The sequence below is a fragment of the Lontra canadensis genome, unplaced genomic scaffold (genome assembly GCF_010015895.1).
Source record: "Lontra canadensis isolate GAN:19392208 unplaced genomic scaffold, GSC_riverotter_1.0 scaffold9, whole genome shotgun sequence".
Taxonomy (NCBI): domain Eukaryota; kingdom Metazoa; phylum Chordata; class Mammalia; order Carnivora; family Mustelidae; genus Lontra; species Lontra canadensis.
In genome coordinates this window covers 10,703,014-10,716,745 of record NW_022631003.1, presented here as the reverse complement: position 1 = coordinate 10,716,745, position 13,732 = coordinate 10,703,014, and the positions used below count along the sequence as shown (strand labels likewise).

At 38.9% G+C, this 13,732-nt stretch overlaps 1 protein-coding gene across 1 annotated transcript in view; it reads right to left on the bottom strand.

Annotated features, from left to right (window-relative positions):
- PTPRR (protein tyrosine phosphatase receptor type R) overlaps positions 1-13,732 on the bottom strand; it is a 235,446-nt gene that overhangs the window by 198,883 nt on the left and 22,831 nt on the right. The window contains exon 2 of the mRNA XM_032854799.1: positions 12,000-12,298. Coding sequence (XP_032710690.1) covers positions 12,000-12,298 — 299 coding nt within the window. The remainder of the gene's footprint in view (positions 1-11,999; positions 12,299-13,732) is intronic.

The window sequence follows — 13,732 nt, the reverse complement described above, 5'->3', positions numbered from 1 at the left end:
TACGGTGCTGTGCAAGCCTCATGATGTGCAGCTTCACAGGACGCTGCTGGCTTAAACTGTGCGAAGGGTACCTCCTAGATTTCTACAACAGGGCAGGAGGCTGTTACAATGCGGAGATTCTATCCCAGGATCAGAGATTAAAATAGACAATTCTGCTGAGTATCATCACATCATCATCGCCACCACCACTACTGTGACAGCTGACATTATGACCATGTGTCATGCTTTCCGGAACAAATCCATTGTTCTAGAAAGAATCAAAGGAAGTAGCCCAGTCAGGTATGACAATCACCATTAACATGAAAAAACAAAGACTCAGAAACATTACTGACTCGCCCAAGATCTCAATGGTAGTCAATGGCCAAACAGACATATGAACCCAGGAGGTCTCCTTCTAAAACCATCTGTTCCCACTCTCTTAATCTGCTCAGGAAAAGAATGAACATTGGTCCTTTACACTGGGATTGGCCTGCAGAGCAGAGAGTCAACAGACCATTGTACACCTTGTTTTCCTTTCATATGAACTATATTTTCTTGTTTTCTTAAACCTCACGGGTAAACACATTCTACCTTCAACGGATTTCCTGCTGTATGACATTCAGACTCAACCTGTCCAATACTGATGGCTATTTTGTCATAGTGACTACTTAGGCAGATGCATTACAGACAGAATTTATAGCAGCTTATGAAAACACCTATAATACAAAATAAAACTGAATAAAAAGTAAGGAAATGAGGAAATTGAATTAGAAGGAAAATGACTGAAGAAAGCAAACATCCAGCCAAAAATGAAGTTAGTTCACAAAATAAATAAGGCACTCCATAAAGTTCTCTATATTTGCTAGAGGTGGAGCACAAATTTGGCTCTCGGCAGGAAGAGAAAGAAGGAAACATGATTCACAGTATTTAAAAGATATAATTATAAGCCAACGAGTGGCTCAGGAGAAATACAAGTATTCTTGGTACTAAGACTCAGAAGTTATATTTTCCGTTGTTCCATATAACGCTAATAATAGCAGCTGATTTTTATAAGGATCTGACTATGTGTCAGGCCTGATGCTAAGTGCTTTGAATCCTTTATCTCAACCAGTTCCCACAAAAATTCCACAAGATGAGTTTTATTAGTATTGCTTTTTTATAATTGAGGAAACTGAAATACAGAGATAGTAAGCAAGTCCCTGGGCAAAAAACACAATTTGTAAGTGCCAGATTTGAGATTCCAACCACAGTTCTGCCAACTCCAAAGCTATTCTTCCACTACATGACTTCCATTTAGGAGCCATACCTTGACCCAATCCTTAAGTACCCTTGAATATCCAACAGAATCCCTCAAGATCCAACACTGTCTCATTCCCACCACGCTCTCTCTGCCACCTGAACTCTGTTTTCGTCATTGCACTTAGCATCACCTGAAATTATCATGTTCAGTTGTTTACTTATTTTATTATCTTTCTCCTATTAGCATGTGAACTACAGAGCTGCAGTGATCTTATCTTTTAATTTTCTATCCCAAGTCTGCTTTACTGTCTAAAACATAGAAGGTATTCAATAATATTTTTGAACAAATGAAAGTTGCAAGGAGCAAGGAGTACCGAGGTGTCCATCCAACAAATCTGCACATCTGAAAATCCAGTTGTTCCTACTCTTAGCTCCTTACAGATATTAATCACATATTTTTCCCTAGTCTCTATGACTTATACCAAAACACACCAAGTCCTATAACTTGGCTATTTCTCATAATCCAGCCTGGTGTAGACTTGATTTTATTCACTTGATCTTATAATTTCAAAAAAATTATGCTTAAGAATATAGTTGTCACCATCACTTGTCACACATGAGATTTTCTTTTTTATTCATTTGTCCATTAAAAAAAAATTGCTGATTTTTAAAAAGCCTACATTCAAAGAATTTGCCTGATGGCCTGTTCAACATAGATTTTGCTATTTGCTGCCCAATATGTCCTATTTAAAAAACAGACCAGTTCTAAAAAAGAGAGAGAGAGAGCAACATGTGCTTAAAGCACAAAGAACCAACAGGAGCTTGTTCTGGTTAAATACTAATTCCAGTTGCCATGTTTTTAGGCAGGAAAAATGATCAAATTCTTAAACAAAGCAGCTTCATAGGTTCAGACTAGGAACATGAGATAATTAAGGGGTTTTTTGAACTACAGACACACAAACACATGTAAAACCCCAAGACATTCAGAATAATTGATTGGATGATATTAATAAATGCAATTCAGGAAATGCAGAATAAGACAGATTCTTAGCCCTGATTGTTGGTTGCATATTCTCAGCACTCTCTAAATCTTTCAGGATTTCTTGGAATTCACGTCAGGTGGCTGTCATTTCCAGGGAGGGCAGCAAACAAATCTCACAAACACATCTCCTCCTGCAATCTTAGCGACTGTCTGTGAATAGGTGGCCTACCCCGCAAAAATGGTTCTTCTTCTTCTTTCTTCTTTGAACTTATCTGTTGCTAACTTACTGTTTAAGTAAAAAGACGAAATCATGTGAAAATGTAGGCTAAATTGACAAATGTGAAATAGATGGTGTCCTCTTGACTTATTTTTCTGAACTCAAATGACCCAAATATGGCACACAGGTAATGAAAGAAATAATTTAGTACAAGAATAATGTCTGGATTATACTTTCATACCTTAAAAACAAAATTTGGAAAAGATTTAAAGCACAAGATTATGACCAACCTCATTATAAAAAGACAATGATACGTGGCTACGGTGATGTGATATTGTGATTTATAATTAAAAAAATTTTTTTTGTTCTGTCTTCATCCACAGTTCCTGGCACAAAGCTCCTAAAACTCTTATAGTTTCCTATCCAACAGCAATAGGGACATCTTTAGTCATATTATTTCGTTTCCAGAGCCATAAAGTTGAACTAGGTCTCCTTCATTATTCATAACAAGCCCTTTCCATTGGTTTTATGTTAATAAGGTGACTTTTGGAAACACCCCAAAGGAGGGCAGTCAGGGGGCCAAGGGAACCAACCAAGTGATCAGAGCCTTCAGTTCTACCCCTCATCCTCTGGGAAGAGGAGGGGAGCTGGAGGGTGAAGAAAAGCCAAAGACCAATGATTTAATCCATCATGTCTACATAAGGAAGCCTCCATAAAAACACAAAGAATGGAGTTTGGAGAGCTTCTGGGTTGTGAACACAGGGTGGTGCTGACAGAAGAGAGAAGACGGGGAAGCTCTGCACCCATTCCCTCTGTCCCATGTCCTTCCTATTTGTCCGATGCCTCTCTTCCACTTCCCTATGCCTGACTCGTAATAGGTTTTAGAATTCCCTGGCAAGGGCGCCTGGGTGGCTCAGTGGGTTAAAGCCTCCGCCTTCGGCTCAGGTCATGATCCGAGGACCTGGGATGGAGCCCCGCATCAGGCTCTCTGCTCAGCAGGGAGCCTGCTTCCTCCTCTCTCTCTGCCTGCATCTCTGCTTACTTGTGATCTCTGCCTGTCAAATAAATAAATAAAATCTTAAAAAAAAAAAAAAAAGAATTCCCTGGCAATCTAGTAAGTCAACAGATCTGATCTCCAAGTAGATAGTGTCAGAACTGAGTGAAATTGTAGGACACCGCCCCCCTCCCTCCGCAGTTGGTGGCCCAGGAGTACTTGGTGTGGGAAACATGCCCCATGTTCACATCCGATGGCCAGACATGTCATAAACGAAGTATGGAGAGTAAAGAGCAGAAGAGAGAGACACAGGAGGTATTTTCCCTTTACATTTGGTGTGAGGAGTGGGGTTTGCTAGAACAGGCTTGGCTCATGGAAACATGCAGTTTGGAAGAGAAAGGATGACAGGGCAGGGGTGGCCCTGTGGTCACTCCTGGTATGAAACTGCAGCTATGCTATACTCAGTTACTAAAGGTAAAAGGTGCCAGTGAGGAAGCTTTGCAATTTTGCCTGGGAGAGAACCTTCCAAAGACTTTAAGCTCCTGTGTTTTCCTAAAACAAGACAAAGGAACAAATTGTTTCTGCCATCGGAGCTATAGCGATCAAGCTGAGGGAACTAAGGCATTTGCTAAAGTGCACCAAACCCATCATGCCCAGGCAGGGTCAGAAGCCCAGAAAGCCCAACATAATTATCCACTAGCAGTTAAATTTTAAAGTGGAACATTTTATAATCACAACAAAACAAACAAACAGAAACCCTAAGCATGCTTCATAGGATTTATAATTAGAAAGAAATAGAGAAAGAAAGAAGGAAAAGAAAGAAAAAGGGACAAAGAAACTCATAGATGGTACAAGAGAACAGTTCTTAACAACCAGAAAACCCACAGCACCATTTTTAGAGAGAGATCTGACAAGAAAAAATTAGCTCCAAAGGAAAGATACCCTCTTTGTTCATCTGCAGACACCATTTTTTTTTCCATATTGGGGAAATTTTAGATTACAACGAGTTTTTAGGTGCCCACATGAAGTCATACAGCACTTTCTAACTTCCTCAATGAAAAATCCTGAAATACAACATTTTGTGTGTTCTTAACAGAACATCCTCTTTTTTGTCCTACTAACTTCTTTGGCTGCCTGAAATACTTCCCTTGCTTTAGATTAAAGGTTGATGGAACATAAATAATTTGGCCAAGGGAAAAGAAAAAATAGAGCCCATATTATAACTACATATGGATTTCATAAAAGGAATAGTTTCCCTTAGCTCTCTAAATTTCTCAATAATATTAATCAGGCAGTTGCAATGAAAAGAATACTACATTTGTTAGTCACAGGCAACATTTATTTCTCCTCAGAATTAGCTGGTTTAAACCACTGAGTGTGTTTGGAATGTAAATCAATACATAAAATGGTAAAATTATTATACAATGGAATTTTTAGCAGTTGTTAAAAATGATGCTTTTTAAAGATGTCCAAAATTTTATTTATATTAATTAATTAATTAATTAATATGTTTAGGCCTCTGCCTTTGGCTCAGGTCATGATCCCAGGATCCTGGGGTCAACTCCTGCATTGGGCTCCCTGTTCAGCGGAGAGTCTGCTTCTCCCTCCCCCTGTCCCCCAGCTCAAGATCTAGCTCTGTCTCATGCTTTCTCTAAAATAAAATAAATAAAATAAAATAAAATAAAATAAATGCTGCAAGCTTTATGTATGCAGATTCCATATATCTGTAAAGTAATCTATATCTATATATATGAGACTATACAGATACATGTATCAATATGACATTATTATCTAACAGCTAACAGAATATCTAAATATTCTGAAACTCTATGAAAGTACATTAGTTTTGGAGTCAAAACAAAAATATTACTAAATATCCAATATCCAATTAGTATGATGATCAATCAAACCCAGTTCTCTTAAGACTCCAGTCATTCTAATGTTGAGTCGAAATGATCCAAAACAAGCAGACGCACTGAGTGGTCCAGTGTCAAAACTTCACACAGATATCGCCTCAGCTTGACCTCTAGCACTTCCAGAATGTGTTCCAGCATCCTCCTTGCTGCTTTAGTAGTGAGAAATGGAGAAAAGCAACAGATGGCGACAATTATGACTGTCGGGATGCCAAGCTCAAGAATGAAATTTCTACTTCAAGACAATTTGCAGGAGTATGATAATATCTGGAGACTCTAGGCACAAAGTTTTCCAAAATGCAAATGTTTGGGATAAAAAGAAAGGTGATAATATATAGAAGATCTGATAGATTAACATGAAGCTAATTTAGGTTACAAAAAGAGCAAAAACCTAGCCAAATTTCTAAGTAGGTTACAGAATTTCTTTTTCTAGACTGTCTTAAAAACAAAATCTGATTTGACAGTGTAGTTCCTTTCTGATTACAATCTCTAGACTGGCCATCATGGGTCTTATACCTCTTATTCTCAGGCTTCAACATTAACTTGTAGGTATCAATGAGTATACTTTTAAAGGATGAAAATTAACATTATCATTAGCTTAAATAAAGTGTAATCCATAAAGTTAAGTTGTCTATTGACAAAGTGTACAATACTTCCCCAAAGCAAAGGAGGGCTTATGGTAAAATTTTAAATGTTTGGGTTTTGAGGTCAGACAAATTGGGATTTGTATTCTGATGGTAGCACTTATAGAACCTAGAGAGAGTTATTGGTATAGGGCCTTAATTTCTTTATCTGAACACTGCAAGCTTATCGTGACCATTTTTTTTAAGAGTTTATTTATTTATTTGACAGAGAGAGATCACAAGTAGACGGAGAGGCAGGCAGAGAGAGAGAGAGAGAGAGGGAGGCAGGCTCCCTGCTGAGCAGAGAGCCCAATGCAGGACTCGATCCCAGGACCCTGAGATCATGACCTGAGCCGAAGGCAGCGGCTTAACCCACTGAGCCACCCAGGTGCCCCTATCATGAGCATTTTTGATGCTTGAAGCTTCTTCATAAACATAGTTTCTTCCATCATGACTTATATGATGAAATTTCTGTAAATTTACCTTTGGTTTCAGCATACAGTTTCCCTTCCTAAAGTTCATATGTAAGAGTATGTAACAAGCAATGGCAGAATACAAAGATGCCCCAATTTTGCTTTGAAGATCGTGGTACCCAAACTCTAAGATAATCCCCAATGATGCCGGCCTCCTGGTAATCATGTCCCTTGCTGTCCCCTCCCATGTGATCTGGAGACTAGGTCATCATGACAGTCTTCGCATGCTTGGAGGAAGCCAACTTGTTGAGGAACTGAAGTATCCCACCAACAGCCATGCGAGACTCCGAGTGGAACCCTCAGCTCAGTCAAGTAGGCAGACGTAGCCCCCACTAACAGCTTGACTGCTCTAACCCCTGAGGCAGAAGAACTACACAGCTAATCTCCTCCCAGATTCCTGACCTTCAGAAACTCTGTGAAATCATAACTAGTTCTTGTTTCAAGCTGCTAAATGTTGAGGTAATATGTTATGCAACAATAAACAACTAATAAAGAGAACAAATCTGAAAATGACAGTTGGTAGGGTCTACAGACAAAATACCATTTTCAAGGAGGACAGAAAAGAAGTTTCTAAAATATAACTACATTTACTTGAAAATCAAGAAAAAGAGTTACACATTTTATTATTTAACAAACGTACCACCATAGTACATTTTTTCTTTCAGCTTTTTTATATTCATTTCCTCTAGGAACTTAGGACAGGTGTCCCAAGGCTGTATTGGAAGACATCTGAGTCACATTCTTCATTATAGTAGGCTTGTGTCTTACATCCATTTAGCATTTGGGGCTCAGTACTTAGTATTTGACCCCAATACCCTTCACACAAAATAACTTATAATTTTCCCAAAGCCTGCGTTTGAATCACACTTTCTGTGAGTTGCCCACCATGAGCCAGTCACTAAGTTCAGGAATGAGCCCATGCACCTGCCTCCACTATAACTCAACACAGCATTCTTGTCCCCTTCCCCCCGCCCCCACCCTGCATATAAGCAGCATCAAAAACTGTACACGGGCAACCGTGGTTTTCATAAGTTTGAGACATTTTTGAAACATAATATCGTCTATGTGCATCTAATAGACTGCACTAAATCACCATCCTAACTGGAAAATAGTCTGAGTGGTGGGACATATAGCCCAGGCACCTGAATTTTCTCCTCTGTCGGAGTAAATTTGCTGCCTCCTTGGCCCACTGTAAGAATCACATTACTGAGGCCAACTTGTAAGTCCTCATATCCTCATTATTTCTGAAGGGGCTACTGTGTCTTAATAAAAATCGAAGTCAAATACTCTGCTTTAGCTTGCATTTAACTGGCGTCTGACATCTATTCTATCTTTGCTTGTTAACAGTGTCTCAATTTTTATTCAAGTAACCTCCCCTCCCAAAAACAGCTTGTGGGCTTTTATGGATGCTCTAGGGGTGGCGCACGTAGTTAAGGTTTGAAATAATTCGCCTAATTTTATCACCGGGATGCAAGTTGTTCAGGGATGAAGTGAGTAATTAACTTCAATTGCACTAGTCATAGAGATGCCCAGGATATTACTGACGGTTGTGAAAGGGTCATTTTTTCCCACTAAACATGAACCTGCAAGGATAAAACTCCAGGCATTTCAGGAAACCATGTTGAGATGAAGAAAAGAGAATCGGTCTGAGAATGAAGTCACCCCAGGGAAAGCAGAGCTGGGAGATGGATCCTGTTCAATAATTTGCCTTTGATCAAACCATAGCTAAAGCTACACATACCACACAAATGTTTGTTATTTGAACCACAAAATTTCCTCAAGTTTGGACTGGATTCTTGTCACTTGCCACAAAATATTCCTAACTAATAAACCTTCCCTGACATGGCAGAATTCCAATGGCAGGTACATAGGCTAAGTGACCTTTTGGGACATTCCTTACACAGATATAAAATTATGATTAAAACAATATGTCTTTGGAGGCACCTAGGTGACTCAGTCGAGTGACCAACTCTTGGTTTCACCTCAGGCCATGATCTCAGGGTCATGGGATCGAGCCCTATGTTGGGCACTGCACTCAGTGCAGAGTCTGCTGTTTCTCTCTTTCTAAAATAAATAAAATCTTTCCAAACAGAAACCAATGTCTTTTGAAAAGGCATCCAACAATTACTTATCCACATAACACACTAAATGCTACAGAATTTATTTACTGTGTCAAAGCATGAGAAGGGTGGACCTTCTAAGTCCCTCAGATCACATCTAGAAACTATCTCTTTCCCTGTAAGATGAAACTCGAAAACTGGTCCACAGCAGAACCAAGCTGAAGAGAGGCATAACACAGAACTCAGGATGTAACTGAAACCCAGAGTTATCCAAAGCATTTGGTTTTAAAGGTCTTCTAAATCAACTGCCTGATAAAAATATTTTCAAAGAAAGTTTGTGTCAAAAAAACAGAATGTCTGCTGGTCTGGGTGAATGGTGAGCAAGACAAGACACTTTAGGAGTCTAGAAAACTTACAGAGACCATCTGAGGTTCCAGGAACTCCCCATCATCTTCTTACATGCTTAGAGAAGTCTTCCCTCTGTCCTAAGACCTGCCACTCTATCCTCTCTTTTCTCCCCCTTCCTTCCTCCCTTCCCATTTCCTCCCCTCCATTTTCCTTTCTCATCATCCTCCCCTTCCTCTTATCCCTTCTTTTCTTCCTTTTATTTTCCTTCCTATGAAGACCATCCTATGAAGTAAGCCATAATCCCACTTTCAGATTCCAAAGCCTTCCTAGCCCCAGTTTTCTTAGATTTTTCCCATGCTAGAACATTCTTCACTCAGCAACCTAGGCTGAACTTGCTGAACTGGAAAAGCCTACAGCTGCTTCCACGCTACCATTTTCATTCACACCTCTAGGTTCTCTACTTCCCAATGTCATGGTCTTGCGGTCTTATGTATAACTATGGAATTTCCAGCACACATTTGTTTAAAACCATTTTTTTTTTTACTCCTACCACAGCACTGACCTTGAGGACATTCGTATTCCCCTATATTGCATTTGCACAAAAATCTGAATAACAGCTTCTTAATTGAGCTTCTGAAATGTAATTAGCATTCTTTGGGATAAACATTCTAATTATGCTGTTCTCTCCTTGGAATAAATGAACTGCAGATTTCCCTGATCATAAAAGAAAGGAGAAAAAGGGAAAAAATTCGTTTATGGACAAATGCTCTAACGAAATGCTTTGTGGAGACAACTGGGTATCAGGAAAGGAGGAGTGACACATACATCTCTCACGTCCCTGTTAAATTTCTCATTCTATCATTCATTGTCTGAATGATGTCAGAAACAAGAGGGAGGGAAAAAATATAGGAAGAGGAAAAAAGTCGTCTCTTCTTCTCAATGGAAACCTTAGAAGTTACATATATAGAGGGAGATATAGATATACAGATATAATATAGATACAGACATAGAGTGGAAGTTGGCAATGGTGTTTTTACTCTGGCTGAAAAAAAATAAATCCTGGTAATTTCCCTAATTCAGGAAACTAATAGCCATAAACACTACTCATTTTGGTATAAATTGAGCCATAAAATAATTCTTTGGTTCCCCTGCAATATTCCTCAAGTAATACAGTCTGTGTGTGTACGTGTGTATGTGCGTGTGTGTGTTCATATATATGAACACATCAACACCTTAGCTACACAGTCATCAATTACTCTATCAAAGTCACGTTGTCACCAGAGTTAACTCCCTTTCATTATACTTCACTTCTAAACCTCTTTTCTGGATAGAATGAATCTTCCAACCAGGTGATACTTGATTGAATGTTGACCGTCTGCTTTTTGAGTCAGCAGAACATTACTGACTTATTTAAAAATAACTTTACTTTCCTGGTTTTCCTATTAAATCACACATGCATGAGTAATGTCAACAGATTACAGGAAACATTAACACTAGCTATGGTACTTTGCAACAGTTGCCAGTGTTAATGTTTCTCTCTATGGTTAGAGACTAGATCAAGAGAGGATAGGGAAGCCTAACTCAGCAAAATCACCTATTTATTGCCTTCATGTAATCATCACCCATAAGAAAAAGCACAGCTTCTTCCTGAGTTTCCAAACCACAAATAAGCTAAAAGTGAAAGGACCTGCCAGAATTCTTCACTGATGCCTTTTATCCTCCATAATATTAAATTAACGAGACAGTACATGACCTCACAAGACAGAACAAACCTCTTCAACAGTAATTCACAGTGACTTTAAGAGTTGACAACTATAGGAATATGATGGTCACCAGAGGAAATATCTTCCACGAGCCCTAGCATTAACACAGGCACATCCAGATACAGCCACATCATTAACGTCATTTATCTTCAGCAAACAGACGGAGTACATGGCTTTCACCTTCAGAACATCTGTTACTCATGTAAATGCACAAAATTTGTTCAAGTATTTCAGGAGGCCAAGTGACCCACATAACTTGTAACAAGAGCTCATCTTGTGTTCTCAATTTTTGATTTTTTATTGAATTACTGACATTTTCTCTCAGACATTTCCCAAGCAAAGCCAGAGATTTCATTTCATTTGTCTCTGTTTCTGGATCCCCCAAATGACAACCGGATCATAATAAATACTCAGTATATCCTAGTTGTAAACGTCAATGAATAGACCTTGGATTGTCAATACCAAGTAAAGTGTCCTATATATAGTAGATAAAAAATAGAAGAAAGGGAAAAATGTTTATTAGATTTAATTACATTTGGTTCATAGAGAGATTGTCAAAATGTAAACATGGTTTACCCGAATGATCTTGGCCTAAAAAGTCTACATATTTGATTATATTTGGGGACAGAAATGCAACAACTACCATTTAGCTACTGACTTGTGTTTTGATATGTATCCTCCTGTTGTGACTTAAAACTTACGAGGGACTGTAGTCTAAACAGGCCGTCAACCTCAGCCTGTATTTTAACTGTGATACCTCCATAAACTGGGAATCTCCGGCCTGGGTTACATGCTCAAAGAATACAAGCAATGCAACCACTGTATCATCTTGATTAGTAAAGGGTGATGCCTGCTCAATGATATTAGGAATATTATCCATCAATTACTCCTAAACCACCTTATTTATTCCAATGACAGAAAACTACGTCTCCCCTACACCCCTTCCTTTCATGGTCTCTTCACTTGTTACAATTTGAGACAAATGTCCAGAGATCTTCGGTAAGTACGACTTATTTATATAAACTGAGCCTAAGCCCTGTCTGCTTAGAACAGATTATCACAGAAGACAGAGGCTCAGTGCAGAATATTATCTACTATAACAGCAAGGCCAAGTCCTGAAGCCATTTTTTTATTCAAATATTTATTAAGTACCCATATGTGCCATGCATTGCACTCTGCCCAGAGCACACAGACAAGGTTTCTTATTTCACGGGCTTACATTCAAGAGGAAGCCAACAGATAATAATCAAGTAACAGAAAAGAAATATCAAGGGATGAGAAGCGCTGGGATAAATAATCATTGAGATCCAATGATAAAGATTCATCATCAGGTTTGTTTGTTTGTTTGTTTGTTTTCAAGCAGTAACCACAGAGGAAAGTATCAGTATCAGCATAACACAGTACTTACCACCACAATTACATTTGCTTCAGGGATTGGAAGGTTTTCCACTTCAAGATCTTGACCAGCCACGGCCAGCAGATTGAGAGATGGGTCATATGCAGGTCGAGGAAAAGCTGAATTAACAATTTGATGCTGTTTGTTTATTTGTGCTTTGGAAGAGGAATGGTAGCTATGCTTATATATCTTTTGTGGAGCTATATCCAGGCTCTTCTCAATGTCTTGTGAATGGTGATAAATGAATGCTGGCTTCCCACTCTTCTTCTGATGAATTGCCAAGAACTGATCATGATTTCTGGAAAAGCACCCTGAAACAAGGAGAAGGCAAAAACAAAAATCAAAGACCTTCACTAACAGGACCAGAAATATCTGATAAAGAGAATTACCCATCCTCGGGCAGTAAGACTTGTGAAGAATTTATACCTTTTCCCCTACTTCATTATCCTAGAACACATTCTGTGGTACAGAGGCATCCCAGATACTTTGGGTGGACAGAAGTGGGTGTAGTTTGAAAAAGGCCTATTTATCAGAGATTCTTATATGTCTTTTAGTCTTGAATTTCATCCTTTATCTACAGTCCCAGGTCTAACACCCAGTCAAGCTTCTATTCCTGAATGTCCTATCTGTTCCTCAAACAATAACCATTTGTCATAGTTAAGTTTTCCTCCCTTTAATCAATAGCCTTTCATACAATTCTTATTTTACTTATTTTATCTTGCTTATAGTTAACAATGTATGATTTTTTTTAAATGCTTGTAGAATATTTTAAGCAGAGGGCAGAAATCTGAGGAGACACATTATGGTGGCAACTTCCAATTCTGTAACAACATCCATTCTCTCCTTTTTACTCAGTAATACGGCCATCCAGATAACAAAATACATTCACCTTTATTTCTTCCGTTAGGTAAACATCCATGGACTTAAGTAACTCTTTCTTCTATTTGTCATTGGCCATAGGAGGAAAGAGATGACATGTATATGTAAGCCAAAAGAATACCACTATAAGCCAAAAGAATACCACTAGGTCAAGCATCAATTAGAAAAGCAAACTTAAGGGACCCGGGTGGCTCAGTTGGTTAAGCCTCTGCCTTCAGCTTAGGCCATGATCCCAGAGTCCTGGGATCGAGCCCCACATTGGGCTCCCTGCTCAGTGAAGAGTCTGCTTCTCCCTCACCCTCTGTTCCTCTCTGCTCATGTTCTCTCTCTCTCAAATGTAAGTAAAAAATCGTAAAAAAAATGCAAGCTGGTGCAACCACTCTGGAAAACAGCATGGAGGTTCCTCAAAATGTTGAAAATAGAACTACCCTATGACCCAGTAATTGCACTGCTGGGTATTTACCCTAAAGATACAAACATAGTGATCCGAAGGGGCACGTGCACCCGAATGTTTATAGCAGCAATGTCTACAATAGCCAAACTATGGAAAGAACCTAGATGTCCATCAACAGACGAATGGATAAAGAAGATGTGGTATATATACACAATGGAATACTATGCAGCCATCAAAATAAATGAAATCTTGACATTTGCGACAACGTGGATGGAACTAGAGGGTATCATGCTTAGCGAAATAAGTCAATCGGAGAAAGACAACTATCATATGATCTCCCTGATATGAGGGAGAGGAGATGCAACATGGGGGGTTAATGGGGTAGGAGAAGAGTAAATGAAGCAAGATGGGATTGGGAGGGAGATAAACCATAAGTGACTCTTAATCTCACAAAACAAACTGAGGGTTGCTG